This window comes from Pogonomyrmex barbatus, unplaced genomic scaffold (assembly GCF_055798465.1).
Source record: "Pogonomyrmex barbatus isolate J1 unplaced genomic scaffold, ASM5579846v1 scaffold1, whole genome shotgun sequence".
NCBI lineage: Eukaryota > Metazoa > Arthropoda > Insecta > Hymenoptera > Formicidae > Pogonomyrmex > Pogonomyrmex barbatus.
This window is the reverse complement of record NW_028297098.1, coordinates 6,720,449-6,737,936: the sequence shown is the minus strand read 5'-3', so window position 1 is coordinate 6,737,936 and position 17,488 is coordinate 6,720,449. Positions and strand designations below refer to the sequence as shown.

The window sequence follows — 17,488 nt, the reverse complement described above, 5'->3', positions numbered from 1 at the left end:
CCGCCTACTGTAAACCGGTATAAGCCTTCCAGTCCCGTGGACAACGATGGACCGTGACACCACGGATTTATCGCGCCGTCATTTCCGTGTAAACAGCGCTAACGTGCCGGTAATAAGAGAGAGAGAGAGAGAGAGAGAGAGAGAGAGAGAGAGAGAGAGAGAGAGAGCGCCGGCCGTCGCGGTTGCCTTTCGTTTTACGTTTTCTTTGTCGCGCGGGTTTACCTTACGACGATAAATTACCCGCGCCGTTTTAATCGTCGCGATACGTCGCATGCGCGCCGAATGGTTCCGCACCGCGCGTAATCGTGTCGTTCTGTTTGAACGACTGGCCGTTCAAGTGGATTTAAGCCGTGACTCCCTGCGACACGCGTTTATTAATTCCGCCGATGGCCGATCGAATACACTGACTCCAAATCTCTGACATCTTTTGTTTTTTGTTTTTTTTTGTTTTTATTATTATTATTATTATTATTATTATTATTATTATTATTATTATTATTATTACGATCGTAAGAACGAAAATATCGGCTTGCTCCGTCTCTGTGCTGAACTGCACTGAAATTTCTTATCTCGCCCTTGTCAAATTTCAAATATCTATTTTATTTTAGGTACAAGAGTGTTGTACATCAATTTAAAAAAAAAAAAAAACCGTATGTGACAGACAAGTGCACAAAGTACCATCTCGTAATGGAGATGTGCACTTTCATACTGCGTCCTCCCACAGGTATGGCCAGCCTTGCAATCAGCGAGAGGTCGAGATCGAGCGGTGATAATCATATGTTTGCAATGATGAAATTTGATACTGCTGATTATATCTCGGATCTCCGTTTCTTCGTGGATTGTACAGATTACCGCAGTCGTCGACCGCGCCGTATAACCCGCCATTTATTTCAATAAGAGCATAGAGTTACACGCGAGACGCTTCGCTCGAGTGTTTGATGTAACAATTATTGATCCCCCATGTACGATCGGTTTACGTTAGCAGAGATTTTTAAGTACAAATCCATGCGCGCAGAGATGCACGTGAGTTAAAAATATTATTTGCGAAACTTATTGCGACTGGTCGCAGAGGTGTCCGGACTAGAAACGAAGGCGAAAACGAAGTTTGAAACGGGGTTGACATGAAGGGGAGTAAACGATCCACGAGGTTCTTTTTCGTCTGTATGACTGAACCGGTTCCTCAAGATCCGTGTAGCGTCTTTAAACCCGGTAATCCCACGGCAATTTAGCCCGAACAGATGTGTCACCATTTTTTGACACCATCACTTTGTCCGAGTGCGAAAAGATCACTGTCTCGGCAATCGTACTCTTTCCCTGTCTTCTAGCAAGGTGATGGAAACATGTCGATATTATAAATAATTTATCAATGAATCGTTTTGTCACTTGCTCTTTTCACGTTTTTCACAAAATTAGAAGGACACGCAAGTTATTTGTCATCACGCAATACCCTGCAAACTGAATTTTTAAATGTGTCATCGTGGCAAAGTTAAAAGGCACCGTCCGGCGATTTCGTGGAGCGAAAAGCGGTAACGCAATTTTCGATGTACGTCGCGAAAATCTCATTAGCAGCAAAAATTCAATCTAACACGCTCGCCAAACACTACTTGCGTCGTGTATATTTACTACAGTTAAAATATCGCGTCTACCAATTTTCGCGGAGCAAAGCAAGCGATAATGCGATTTTCAATGTGCATCGGTAAAATCTTGTTACTAGCAGCAGAAATTTAATCTAATATTTTCATTAAACTACTTATACGGTATATATCTGCGCCTCTATATTGTTTTTTGTATGCCGACCGTAATTATTAACGCGCGAGTTTTATGAAGCGACATAAGCGATGAAACAATTTTAGGTATGTGTCGCAAAAAAATGTTATTGGAACGGAAAGTTATTTAAGCTGAAAATATTTGTTCACACACTTCGCCTACCTCCAGCGACTTGGAAATACAAAAAGCCGATGTAATTTTTTGCCCAAGTACATTTGATATCGAATAATTGGAACATAAGTGAGATAGTAATTAAATAACCATTATCTATGTAGATATACAAATGTTGTTTAAATATAGTAGGATATAATGGATGGTTATTTAGCACATTTATCATTCGTATATATATTCATCAATCATGAAGACACGATCGCGAGAAATTTTACGGCGAAGGTTAAAACGTCGGACCGCTCCATCTTTTTTTATCGCCCAGTGTTAATTATCAATTTTGCGGCTTGCCTTTTGGACTCTCATTAAGAGAAGGCTCGTACCGCTAATTGATACCTAATCGTTGGGGGTCAAGGAGCAAAACAATAGTCGAATGAACTGCGAAATTTATCTTTTTTCCTTCTTCATTGGTGCATCTTGCTCACATCGAGGAGTATTTATCGAGAGGCACAATAAATCAAGAAAGCCGATTGTTTATATCTCACGGTGTATGCGTTCGAATATAAATTAAAATTTTTTTTCTCTCGTATTGCCGCCTGCATCGACAATTCGCGTATCACTATTCTTTGCAGCAATGTTACAACAATTATAAAATATAACTTCTTGAGAGTACTGTTAGAGCGTATTAAGTTCGCCTTTTTTTGAAATCAATGACGAGCTGGCACGATGCGAGATTTTATTTGTATAAAAATTATAGAATTGTCGAAAGAATCGCGAACGTGTCTTTTATGAAACTACTTTAGACGAGCAGTGTGACACAACAAGAAAATTCTTTTCGGTCATTTCTAAAGCTGTTTGTAAGCATACGAGTGACGAAACAAGGATTTCTTCTGTCTGATTTAAAAGCGTTTCGTTTGCCTCCTGTGGATTTCGACATGGGGTATGACGAAACGTCTTATGCTGGCATTGCGTGCCAAGTATTTTCCGCTATATCTCTCGAATAAGTCAAGTAACAAAATTTACAGATGGTACGATGTGAAAATGATTTCCTGGAAACTGCTTTTGGAAAAGAGAAAGTCCTTCTGGTCTTTAATGTAGAAGAAAATACTTCAATAGCTAATATTGTTCGCCTACATTTTACAATTTGTATCTTTCAATCACTTTGCTATTGTGACCAAAGAAGTAAATGCTATGTAGTAGTACATGAATAGCGTCTCATATCAAAGCATCACATTTTTTTTTAAATTTTTATAAAATTGAATCTTCTAGGAGCAAAGATGAAAAATAATGAAATCATAAAGAAAACGACAATAAACGATGGTATATTGTTTTGTTGATATTGTATATCGTTTAAAAGACGAGTTTTAATCGGAGCATAGCGCTCGCAAGCAGTGTCTCACGCAATTCGGAGTCGATTTTTCCTGTTCGACAGTGTAACTCTATAGCTCGCGCGCGATTTCATCACGGAGAGGCTCACGCCGCTCACTTTTCCAGCAATGGCCAGCCCGAGCTGTGCCCGAGTTTGAAGCGAGCCGCGTGCCGTGATTATTGCTCTTTTATGGCGCTGCGGCGGCAACCTATGGTGCGACGTGGTTCTCTCCGGTTGACCGAACGACCGCTTTTCGTCCTTTCCCACGACACATTTGTCCGTCAGTCTGTCAGTAGCTGCGGGAAACCCGACTGCGAGGATCACGTGGCAACCTCGGGGGCGATTATATTGGCCGCGGTCGAATAGCGGTGGCGAAGCGTAGCCGTCGGGCCAAGATGCCAACAAAATATGCCTGAGGAGGAATTGCCTATTCCTCGCTCATCTTCGCATAGGAGGAGGAGGAGGAGGAGGAGGAGGAGAACGGGGGAGGAGGAGTGAGGACGGTCTGAATTGCCGGGTCCAGGTGAATTATCCAGGGTCTGGGCGGAAAAAGGGACGAATATCGCCGATAAAACGCTGTCACGGGCAACGATAAATTGCTGGCGTGGCGGCACGATTACTGCTGCGCCAGCGACGGAAAGTCCTTGCGAGAGTATAAGGTGGTGGTCGTCACTGCTGCTGCTTCTGCTGCGGCTGCTACTGCTGCTGCTGCTGCTGCTGCTGCAGCGACGGCGTCGGCGGCAAAGCTGAGTCGGCTGTTATTCCAAACCCGGACTGGCGAGTGAATTTCTGCGTGTAATTAAGAGGAGCAAAAGCGCTGCCGTTATCTGCGATCCGAGCGATTATTTATCACGATAGCAACGATCTTAAAAATCTAGCAGTTTGAAAGAGTCTCTCTCTCTCTCTCTCTCTCTCTCTCTCTCTCTCTCTCTCTCTGATATTTGGTCTCTAAAAAAAAAATGATGATAATGATGATGATGATAACAATCGTGTTTGTTATCTAATTTCACGTAGAAAGCCTCGCAAAATTACTCCTTGAAGAAATTTTCAAAATTCGCTTGATATTATTCAGCTATTATTTTTTTCTCTCTCTCTCTCTAAATAATCAAATATTGTATCATATCGCGCATATATTTAACAAGAGGAATATTCGCACACTCTAACATGTTAATTGCCTTTCGACGATCGACGAAACGATCTTCTCCCTGATATGATTGCGGTGATGATGGCGCGATTTTAGATTTTGGCAGAACCGTCCCTTCGATCAATACGAAAGGTTCGTTAATAGCGAATGCTGCGTCGCGCCGTCCTTCGACAGTTAGGCCACACCGGATTGCCGCACCGTGCATGTACACGGGCTAAAGCTTCGTGATAACATCCCCGAACTAGCTTGCCCGTGCCTTTCGCCATTATTATCCTTATGACATGCAGATTGCGCATTATACGCGGTGCGTCACTTTGAAGCGCATAATGCACGTATACGCGAGTGCCCCGCAGCACTGTCTGCGAAGCACCGCGCATTTCTCCCCGGGTCAATTTAACGTTTCATCTACGGCAATTACTATCCCTCCTCTAAAAAAAAGATGGAAAAAAGCCGTTAAAGAATGTTACGACACGTGTGGTGTATATGCCGTAGATCTCGTGCTTTCTCTCTATTGCGGAAGAAGATTATTACGCTGGAGGCGAACTGAAAACAATATCAGTTGTCTTTCGGTATCTCTAAAGGAAACGGTATCTTTTAAATGTTGCCAACATTTAGACGTTTAAAAGAAACGTGGCGTGTTACGCGATAGATAAGTAAGCGGCTTTTGATTATTAATCATTTCCCTGATTGGCAATTCGGGTCGTGAACTATAATCCCACTTGAAGCTCGACAATTGTCGAGACGGCGCGGGCGATTTGCACGCGAAATATCACCGCGGGACATTATTGCGGGGAACAATCCGACGCGGATCCATGCGCGTCCGTTCAATGGATCCGATCGTTGTCGTCGTTAGTAATCTGCCGGCGAACTCACGAGCGACACGCGGAAAACATGCCGCGCGCGACGGATAATGCCCCGAGTCCGCGGGAGTTCAAAATATCCGGTCCACACACGTTGCGTTTACGCGCGTTTCATTCTTCCTACCCGCTTCCATCTCGTCGCCCCCTCCCCTCACCCTACTCCTTTTCTAGCGTAGACTCACCCCCTTGTGCATGCATACGCGTACACACTCGTGACTCGCTTTCGACATACCCGACATACTCTACGGGCGAACTTCCATACATGTGTGTACTCGCGCGCTATATATAGACCTCGGGAGAGGGGTTTGGGGACTAGCATGACTCCCTGGCATTGATCGTACTGCCACCCCATGAGCAACCCCTAATAACACCCTCCTGCTGTCCCCCGTTTCCTAGGTTCTCGCCTCTCTCTCTCTCTCTCTCTCTCTCTCTCTCTCTCTCTCTCTCTCTCTCTCTCAGTTACTCACTCCTCTCCCTTGACGCCGCCGCCCCCTCGCTCCAAACTGCGCCCTTTGCTAACCCAATCTGAGACTCCTGCAGGCGGCGGCTCTCAACCGGCGGTTCTGTGCGATGCAACGCGACGCGGCTCGACACGACGTGCCGAGCTGAGCCACGCGGGCCAGCTGGCCGGTCAGCTGATTCCCGACGGCGCGGAGCGGTGCGGTGCGGTGCGGTGCGGTGCGGCGCGGTGCGGAGCGGCGCGGAGCGGTGCGGAGCGGCGCGTCGGGACGCCCATTAGCCACGCGAACTAAACTAAAGCCATTAACTCCCGCGGCTTAATAACGGGCGAAGCCACCCACGGCGACCTGTTTGCAAATCCCGCGGACTCCGGCGGGTTGCGACGAGATATCGGCCACGCCGCGCCGATGCCACTTCCGGCACGAGCACGTGGGGCGTCGTACGGCGCCGACTGAAGTAATCGGACGCGGTCTGACCCCTTACCTTAACTCTTTCGAGCACGCGGCGGTTAGCGCGGTCAATAAATACGGTCATCAAAATTAAGATGGGTATAAACTAAGAGAGACATAGACAGGCATAATCCTGAAAGGAATACGGCGGATTTTATTTAGGTTCTGAATAAATTATTCGCGAATCAAAAAACGTTTGTTTTGACTGCATGTATATTATGTACGTTATCTTTCAGTAATTTATGACGGGAATGCTTATCGCTTATATTCGAAATGCCTGCGCAGTCGGCGTATATTTATAAATTTTTCGAGAGAGAACTAGCGATTGATCACTTCATGTGTAATAATGTAAAATATCGTTGGAAAGATAAATAGATTCTCGAAAATTTGGAATGTCTAAACTCGCAGGAAGGATAGACTTATCGAACGCCCGAGTGCCATAACCGAGTATCGATGGGAACGAGTCGTCGCGCAAGATAACCACACAGCGATCGATATTCCTGCCAATGTTATTTTAGTAACTAACGATGAATTATATCTATGTGGACGTAATCAAGAAAAGTAATGTATTACTTCAACGAGGTTCATATAAGACTTACGGATGTAATTATATATTTACATCAGTTTGAAAGGTTGAAATTATTGTTTAAAAAAATATCATTTTCATGTTGAATTGTCTTTAGCGTGAAATTCTTGGGAAAAGCGATATACTCAGGCGCTTCTCTTACAATTAGACAAGAGAAATTATCTACAGATCCTCTGGTCAAGTTGAATATCATTACATCCGTTTGAATCGTAACAACTTTCGAAATCGATCAATTCTCTGATTAATGACTTTAACTTATCTATCGTCAAGTGTTTATGGTAGCCTAGCGATATTAGACGTGCAATGAATAAATTCGCACTAGTCACCTCAAGTGCAAAGAGAAAAAGGTTTTTTACTTGATAAAAAAATCTGAAAAGATAAATTTAGATCGCAGCGCATCTCAGAGCAAACGTTTTTACTCATTAAACAACCACAATATCTTCGCACAATAATATCACTAGCAGTTTCATAATTTCACGAAAGACTAACGCGCGTTCTATAATTATTTGCACGAACGTTTATTACGAAAATACAATATACGTGGAAGCTCGTGAATGAAAGTTAACGATAAAAGATTGATAAATCCCTTTTTAGTGCTTGTTGTTTCTGTATGCACTCGCAGCCTTGAAAAATTCCGAGGGCCGCGTGCCGTTCTCGAGCCCGCTAGTTTTTCATTTTGCGAATTAGTTCCGTATCGGCGGAATGATCTGTCACGGTTCTCTCCCCGGATACGATACGGGGAGAGGAGGGGGGGAGGGGGAGGGGGTGCAGGCGAGGAAGGCGGGCAAAAATTCTGGCGGACTCGCGCTCGCAACCCGCACGCCGCGGTGCCGTGCGACGAATTAATTAGTTCGATCGTGCGGCACGTCTTGAATGAAAAGCCGGGCGTTACATGCGCGCACGCCGGGGTTATTGCACGACGGCCGCTACGTGCCTCGCGTGAAATCGGACGTTATCGGACTAAATTAGCGCGATTCAATTCCGTCTTACGAAGTCGCGGGGCCGATTCGTCAAGCGACGCGTACTCGTTTCCGACGTGTCCGCTAATTCCGGAAGCGATCTTTTTACGCCTCTTTTTTTTTTTTTTTTTTTTTTTACGTCCGCGCTGTTCAGGTTCAGGTGCGATTGCCATTCGATGTGACAAATTGCAAATGAAATTGCAATGAATTTGCAATGAAATAAACGGCTTGGAATCTGGAATATTTTCTTTAAGGAAATAGGGATTCAATTTTATTTTTTTTATAATCTCTTCAGTTTTTTTTTTTTTTTTTCTTTCATAATCATCTTTCAATAAAATAATAATTTGTCAATTCGTTCAACAGATTAAAATAATTTATAACGAAGCTTAGGAAAAGTTTCGAATTGATTGTAATGTTTTCGTGTTTTGCTCGGCAATGTTTTTTTCCTTTCGACATATAGGATTATTACTTATAATACACCATGTAGAACGAGCGTTCTTGATCGTTCAATACAGCAAACGGGATGAAAGATTTGTCCACGCGTCCCGTCATTCCCCAATAAACCGACACTGGGTTACCCTTGCAACCCTTGAGATCTCACCCCTGGCAAATCTGCCCCGCACACGTACACATACGCGCGCGCGCACACACACACACACACACACACACACACACACACGCATGCGATAGTGACGTGTCTCGCCAGAGTCCCATGGCATCGATTCTCCAGAGACGAGAAACTCCAAGTTCTTTCCCGACATGATCGATCTTGGGACGGCATTTTCTCGCGCAAGAAGAAAGAAAATCGCATCAAACTTTCTCTCGCATCTCAATCTAATTCATAATTATCTATTCATAATTATCTTTTTCATTAGTTTAAAACCTGTCAACTTTAATCGGTTATCGATAAACGTTTCTCATTTTATCCATTTATGTTAAACTTTTGTTTGAATTCAGTTTGCGTCTGTATCTATCCGTCTGTATATTTATCTATTATATAGATTGCAAAGTCAGACATTTATCTAATTTATATGCAGTTTTTAATGCTTTTTTTCGTGACGTGGTTCTCGGAAAGTCGGGAAGTCAAGCGATTTATCTTATCGATCGCGTCAAATAAAGATTCAAAGGAACCGTCTGATTTCCTGCTCGTTCGTCGAAGGCCACTTCTTTCCGAGAGCCTGACTTATCGAAACTTGCTCGAACGCATTATTATTTATGATAAAAATAATTCTAGTTAAGTTGGTGATCAGTGAAGAGAAATTATCGTTCCCTTTCACGTCATCGTCCAACGCGTTACACCGAATGTTTAACGTCGATATCACGATGACACCGCAAATCCGGTGGAAAATCACAGAAGTCCTTCCGCGATAGAAATTCGACAGAAATTGAATAAAGCAATGACGTATACACTTTTGTGATGTCAGTCAAGAAAGGAACAAATCCGTTTCTCAGTCACCAAGACCCACGCGTATGCTAACAGTTCGCGTAATTATCATTCTCGCATTATCGCGACGTTTTACGTTTACTCTGTCTTTCTCTCTCGCTTCTGCAACTAAGCGCGTTATAATTAGCATAGCGATTTTACAAGGTTACTAATACACGGAAGAAATCATGGCACGTGTATCACGAAGGTCGATATCTCGAGTCCGGGGGAAAGTCCGACTTCATTTCCGGATTGGCACCAGACAACAGATGATCTCTTGATCTCTTGTGATGATCTCTTGTATTCGATAGACATAATTTTTTTTTTTTTTTTTAAAAGACACATTTGCTTTTCTTTTCATTAGAATTTCGGGATATTACATTAATGGGAACGTGTAACGTGCTAAACGTGTTGTAGTATCGATCGTGAGTCGAACGTCCCGAAATTCGTTACCGGAAGTGCGACGCGCCCGGACTCTCTCCTCCTCTCTCTCCTCCTCTCTCTCTCTCTCTCTCTCTCTCCCTCTCTCTCTCTCTCTCTCTGTGTGTGTTACTGGAATATTCTGCGTACTCTTGTTATTAATCACCGCATCGCGCTCGCTTCTTAATGATCGCTCGTCCGGCCTCGGGGCGCGAATATGCGCGCAGTACACACCAGCCCGGGCATTCCGAGCACTAAATATTATCAACGCGACGTTAATTACCCACCGGTTAACCAACTGCTACTCCACGATCGACCGGAAGCCGAGGGCTTGATCCTTGATGATTTGGAAGCCATTGATCAAGGCAACAAAATCGTCTCTCTTCTTCTCGGAAATTATGTGTCAAGATGAAAGAGAAGAGCATAGCGAATATGCTGAACGATTTATCTTAACGTTTTAAAAACTTTTAATTTGATCTCAGTCGAGAATTGTTTATTTAAACAAATAAACTGATACATCTCAATACGGATAATGACGTAATCAATATAATAACGTTTAAGCAGGATAAAAAAAAAATATATAGGATGAATTTGCGTTTATGATCGTCTTTACATTATTATTGATTATTGCAATCAGTTCGGCCGTTACATCGGTCAATTCGCGAAAATTGGATGTACCATGTTTGTTAATGTTGCTAGTAATTGATTCACAACATCAAATTAGCGGTGTCTGGATGATCACCGACGATTGGACTGACAGCATAAATACAACGACCTTCGCATCATTATTGATTTTGATATAGCGTTATTTCATCAAACAGCTGAGCGGCTCAATTTTCGTTGTCGACATAATTATGATGTGATCGTTTGCGCGTTATTAAAAGACCGATCTTTAAAATCTTCATATTTGTAACGTTATTTTTATCCACCGAGGTTGGTAGGTCAAATTATCAAATCGTTTCTTTACTTTAGAAGATTGCCTCGTACAGTTGCTTGACGAGAGAACGTCATACATACATGTATGTGCTCGAAAAATATTTCTTTCAACGGTGATTTCAACGAAAATCTTCCACTAGGAAAAACGAGCTTGAATTTCTGGAACGTTTGTACGTCGGAAGTGACATTGAAATTGAAACTTGTAGAAATTATTATAATTAGCGTAACAAACGATCTAACATCCCTTTTCGAGAACTCGAGAAAATTGAGCTCGATAATATCGAGCGAACAAGAAACGTGGAACAATTTTCTCGGAGTTCTTTCGAGGAAGTCGATCGAAGATACCAATATTATTGCACCCTTCGAAACCGAATTGTACCGTTCAACCTCCGCTTCTGTAACGTGGCGCGCTTTTAAAGAGAGATCCGAGAATGAACCGCGGTGTCGGCGCGGTGAAAGTCGTAAACTACATTTCGCGAATCTGTGCCACGTCCGAGCGCGTTTTGCGGCCTGTCCGCGCTCGGAAAGGGCCGACAGGGTAGTACAGAGTCGTTACCCCTAACCTTACGAAAATTCGCGCAGTGTGGTGACGCGACGCGACATAACGGGACGGGACCGCGCGCGGGGGGGAAGTGGGCGGAAAGGGGGGAAAGGGGGTGGGGCCGTGTCGCATGCATGAAACATTCGCGACGCACACACGCGAAAGTAACACGCTATACACAGCACACCTAACATGAGCGATCGGTCTGATCTGACAGATCGTTGCCTGTCCCCAGGAGGCATACTCCAGCCTATGGCTACAGCCAACCGGACTACAGGCTCCACGAGTTGAACAAGAGGTTATCGCAGCGCACCGAGGTGAGTACACTTTCGAATTCATTTCTCTTTTCTCCTCGTTTCTACCTGTGTGTGTGTGTGTGTGTGTATTGTCACGTGTATGTGACGTTCGGGAGTCGAGCGGATTCTTTATCCTTCTTTCGGTTCATCCGCTCTCACGCTCGTACGAACGTGCCCGTTCGATGGGCGATCGATTCGATAAATTATTCGCGAAACGAATCTCCCGATTGACAAGCGTCTTAAAATCAGTCTTGAAAAACGGAGTAAAAAGTTAAACGAAGTTAGACGTCAAAATCGGATACGCTTGATATGATGTAATTATATCATTCTTAATTAAATTAAAAATCTTGTCGGTCGCGAAGTCGGAAGTAGCTAATGAACTACAATTATTATATGATGGTTTAGCCAATTTTCCGATTATCGTGAACAAAAGGGACATGTTTTGTTCGATAAAACCTGGAAAATAAATATCCCTTTGAAAGGATAAAAAAAAAATATTCGCGGTACCAAAATGGTCAACGCGACGAAATTTACAGTATGCTTAATCGAACGCACTATTTATCGCAATTCGAGACGTCGTTATTTTGACAAAGGTTATTGCACGCCGTTTTGTTTAATCGCGTTTTGCTAAATCGCTCGCAATTTTCATTTGCTTCTGGCGTTTGTGTTGCGAAAACGCTTACATGAATTTAAAGTCAATGTTTTTACATTTCTATTTATATTTATGTGAAGAATACAACGAGAGAAATTCCAAGTATCATATTCTCGCGTTTTTCGACAAAATTATTTAAAAAAAAAAAAGAATCCGTATAAACGCGCGGAGCGATTAACAAATGAAAGCGAATACGAATAAACATATTGTTTTGATTAAATTTTATACGTCCTTCGTCTTCAGTAAAGTTACAAGATGAATGACGAGTTATTTACGCGGAAAATATAGTGCGGTATGAAAATCTTTCTCTAAAGGTTCGCTCGATTTTTTGTTACATTATAAAATTATCTGGCCCATATACCGCCGGCAAATAAATCGACCTCTTCTGAGAGATTCACGATAATGGTGATAAGATATGATCCAGGGAACACATTGTTGTCGGCGCACATGTCGTTCTATTCGTTCGGTCGATTTCAAACCGTCGAAGATTAATCAAGACTACGTGCAAAAGAAAGCTGCATTATCACTACATCGCGTGTCGAAAAGCCTATCTTTGACTCTTGCGGATGTTTAAAAAAAAAATAAAATACATGAAAATTAATTTACGTTTATATATACGTTGTTACAATTAATATATTCGTAGAATGACATAATCGAAAAGGATAAATATCCTTAATGACGAGTAATTGCAATTAGCTAATTGCAATTAGCTTTTAATGGTTTTAATAATTTTAAGATATACGAGATATTTTTTATAATATGATTAAAAATTCTTTAGCATTTTTAGTGAAATCAAATATATGATTCTGAAATAATGATTCTGAATGCAAATCGTGAGGTTTTGTCATCGCTATCTATGTGCGTATTCATAAGTCCGTGTCACATACACACGTGCATATTGAAGACTATTTCCCCATCAACGATGCGCAATTTACGACAGGCAGCGGTGGTCATATATCCCATTTTGAAGGTTTGATACTTCGCGGTGTAGTGGTCAATATGTCATTAGGATTGAGTAATGCGGGAGAAAAAAAAAAAGAAAAGCGCCCGGGGTTAATGCGTTCTAATGAGCCTCCGCTCCTAATACCGCGTCCATTAATCTTCAAGTCGCGAATGGACAACCGGTCTTCTTCCCTGGGAGGTCTCGATAAGCGGCCCGAATAAATTCCTTGGTTTCTGTCGTTAGCGTCGCATAAGAGGAGCGGCGGGAGCAAAGTGGCGAGCTGTCAGCGTCTCTCGAGATTGTACGCGTGCCAACACGAAAAAGTTCACCGTGCGTTTAACTCTTGTTTGACCATTTTTTTGAAGCATTCTCGCGACGAGCACTTACATCTTCTTAAATTCTTACTTTTTTAATTTGTAATTTCGTTGTAGATATTATCGGTCAATTAAAATAAATATCCGAGCGAGTTTCTTATCACATTATAACACTTTTCGACATATTTTAACCCGTCACCCGTCAGTTTTAAAGTTTTCATAAATTGCATATTTTAACGGATAAAATTTCTTAATCTCTTTTCGTGCATCTCATTAAGGGATACATAATATATATTTTTGAAGATGAGGAAGCAGAAAAATTGTGTTTTCCAATATTTTCAATTATTATGGAAATATCTCTTCCGCTGTTCTTCTCGCAAACGCATAAGTCACCTTGCTCCGCCACGTTTGGAAAACGTACCTGCGAGAACGCGGTTCGTAATGAAAGGAGATATTTTTTTCTACGTTTTTGGCTACGTTTCGTATATACCACAACAATCATCTCGGCGAATGCAGAGCTATTCGGGAAATTTTGTTTTTCTCTCTTTGGTCATTCTCACGCGAAGCGCACAGGGGACTGGGCGTTGTGCGAATTATATTTCGCTGGTACAAGCATATATGAGAGCGAGCGAAAGAGTAAAAGCGAGAGAGAGCAAGAACCGAGAGAGAGAGAGAGAGAGGGGGGGTGGGAGGGAGAGAGAGAGAGAGAGAGAAAATGGGAAGAGGAGGAGGGAGGGAGGGAGCACACATGTCAATATATACGCATGTATACATGTGGACCGCATCGATCGGTTACGACGGGAGAAAGAAAAGGTCAGAATCGAACCGGCATATTGCAATTGCTTTTACTTATGCATACTCGGACTATATATTCTGCGTACTCGACCTAAATTCACGTTTAAGCCGTCAACGTAAGTGACTACCAGCATTTCTTCCTTCCTTTTTCTTACAAAGAGAAATTCACCTTTCTTATTTATTTTTACGTTTCACCGATCCTCCTCGAAGCGAACGCCGATTTTATTCCACGCATATTATGCGATCAAGCGATTGAAGAATGGTTCGCGTTCAACGAGCAAAACGAAGTCGCGTGGCGCGCCCCCGATAGATCAAAGCGCGAGATAAATTCTTCGTTAAAAAAAAAAAAAAAAAAAAAAAAATTCACGTACACTATCGGGATATTAATACACGCGTGAAAGTGGCGCCTTTCGGTGATAGTACGGTGTGCCGCATGGCGGTTAAAACGAGCGCAAAGAGAGTTAACGTGTCCGCTTGTATAAGCGCGCATTTACATCACCTTTTAATACCACCGCGGCGCGTTTCAACAAGCCAATCGAACACTCTTGCACGCAGCTCCAGTTTTATTTCACGAATCGTGCCGGCGGCGACTTCGAATGAGAAGCGTAAAAAAAGCGTTTTCCACCGCGACGGTGTAACCGAAGCGTCATTACGCCGCAGCCATTGGCCAAAGATTGCAAGCCGCGCGCAATCTTTTTGCCGGAACGAACCGCCGGTGATCGTTTTTGCAGTAAACGCGTTGTTTAATTGTAAACCGGAGGCTGCGGTCAAACGCGTCTGTTGTGGAAAATTGCAGGAAAATACATATGATGGACGCGCGCAGTGTTTTAAACTCGAGGACCACAGCGCGAATGTTGCCGAAAAAAAGTCCGTTTTCAAAGAAGCTTGTCGACATTTAAAAAATACTTCGCGATTAAATGTAACAAGTTATCGAAATAAAGAATACAATTTTTTCGATTTTTGACGAGTGTACCGAGATTAAAAGAGGGAAGAAATATATATGAATTTTTCTTGAAAATATCGCGGACTTTGTTTGATCTAGCACGCAATCACGCTGAACGTCCTCGTAAACTGCAATTGTAATGACCGTCGCACGATGCCCATGCATTTTAATCTGTGCGTACCATGAGAACAGATGTGTGTACAAAACACTTTCAAATACGTATTGTGTAAAGTTGAAAACAAAGCGTGAAGCGTCGCAAAGACAACGATCCGAATTTCAATGTTACAATCCTTTCAAATGCAACGGACGTTTTAGCATCATTTTACCTCCTTCTCCTCGCTTCATCTCGATCACTCTTGGATGACGTGGGGGTATTCTAAAATTAAACAAAATTCAATTTTTCGATTAATCGGATATCGAGTTTTCTTAAAGGAAGAATTTTAATTGAGTCGGGAAATTTAATTTTCTCTTTCGTTCTTTTTGATATGCAGAATTCGGCATCTTGGATTAAATTTCTGTCTAAGAAAAGTTCACTTGAAATTTGAAATTTTTTTTGAAGTATTTGTTCAATTTTAATTGGGGAAAACAAATCTTCTTGTTTATGAATAGGTAACTTAATTCGTTAGGAGGTTCTCTTTATATATAACTTAAACTTACGAACGATTCCGCGTGTGTGATAAAAGGTTGATTCCGGTTGGTCATCGCGCAACAATTCTATTTTTTACGTGCAACACAGTTCTGTATTCCTAACTTGTTATTCCGTCACACAACTTGTTTATTTTGTTTTGTTACAACTTTCTTAAAACATACACATTGTTATCTGCCTTTCTTTTTCTTTAGTAGTTTTTCTTCGTATTTTTATTATTCGTCGTGTATACTCGTATATCATGTATAGTATTCCGAGAGGGTTTACTACTCACCCCCTCCCTTCTCCTCCATCCCCCCCCCTCTCTCTCTCTCTCTCTCTCTCCCGAAACGAAATAAATTCTACTCTAGGCTGTGCTCTCCACTCTTCAGTCCGTCTCGTTCTCTCTCCGCTTTTCATGTTTTTCGTCCACTCCACTCGCCCGCGCACGTGGGACACACGCGTGCACACGCGCACGCTCACGCACACGCCCGCGCGCTCGTTCGCGAAGTTTAGCAAACGACATGGCGTGTCCCACGGTCATAAATCATCTTTCCTCGCGCTATCGTCGCATCTCGTGCGTTGTCAGCATGCGTTTGCAAGGTTCACTGCCGTTTCTTCCGCTGCTTCCGTCAGCCTCGTGCTAACGCTGCCGCATAGACGTTCCTGCGTATAAAAAGAATATCCGAGGTATTGGCCACCCTTCGATCTGTCTTGGGTCGGAATAACGAAGAATCGATTGACTCGCGATTAAAATATAATCTAATCGAAAAGAAATAAGACTCGTCCAAATATTCGGCGGATATCGCAAATCATACAAAACGTCATACAAAATATTCTGCGTACTTATTTGTAGGTATAATAATATAATTTCATTAATTGATTATCTCGATAATCAAGATGATGAAATGATGATACGTTTTATCGTTATTTCGTCGAATGTTTCTAAGAGTGATCGATGATGAACGAATTGATGAGAGTGATGTGGTTAAGAAAAAATTAGAGATAAAAATAATGAGAGAATACAAGTTGTCTTATATAACAAAGAGTCTATTAGATACACGTGCAGAAAATCGAAAGAAATTTACAAGGATGGAAAGATATATATATATATATATATATATATAAAAATTTAGACGAATAGAAAGACATGTAACTCGCATAGAGATGAACTGTGTTACTTAACTGTAAGCCAACTTGCACAAGTTTCTCTTAAGGTTATTTGATGTATTCATAATCGCACGAGTAATTAGTGTCTCCCGTAAATGTCATATGTGCGCAGGTAAAATTTTATGCGTTAATTTAAACGGCAACCGGCGCTGTGTGAAATGCCATTCGGCATGAGAATCACCGATCGTCATCGCCTTGAATTGCTTACGAAACGAATCGACGCTGATTAAATACTAGATTCTTCAATCCGACCGCATTGACCTCACCGCTGAACTTTATATGTCCTACGTATTAATAATAATGATAACGATTACAGATACGTTGCGATTATTGATAATACGATGTTAATAATGACGCTAAAATTATTGTAATTACTTACTCGCAGCACTGCGTATTATTTTTATTATCAATGATCACCGATCGATGGTACATTAATTTCGATGCGTAAGAAGATTATACTGGCGCTGGAATATTATTCGCGATGGATACTTTACGCCATAGTCGACGGGAAAGGAAGAGAGATAGTCGGAGTGCTGCTAAGTGTACCGTTACTGCAAAGTTTGGCGTAGTTCTACGCCGAGAGTTACCTAGACGAGGACGAGGAGGAGCAAGAGAGAAGAGCGGAAAAGAGGAAGAGAGAGCGAGCGATTTAGTCGAGAGCGAGAAAGCCGGCTAGAACAAAACGAAGTAAAAGATCTGAGCTAGCTGGCACGAGTATATAGGAAGAAG

At 42.2% G+C, this 17,488-nt stretch overlaps 1 protein-coding gene across 4 annotated transcripts in view; it reads left to right on the top strand.

Moving 5' to 3' along the window:
• Chi (LIM domain-binding protein 2 Chi) overlaps positions 1-17,488 on the top strand; it is a 76,435-nt gene that overhangs the window by 42,136 nt on the left and 16,811 nt on the right. For 3 of the 4 annotated variants that reach the window (XM_089078352.1, XM_089078359.1, XM_089078370.1), the window contains exon 2: positions 11,239-11,338. In XM_089078352.1, coding sequence (XP_088934478.1) covers positions 11,239-11,338 — 100 coding nt within the window. The remainder of the gene's footprint in view (positions 1-11,238; positions 11,339-17,488) is intronic. The other variant, XM_089078366.1, reaches the window with a different exon arrangement.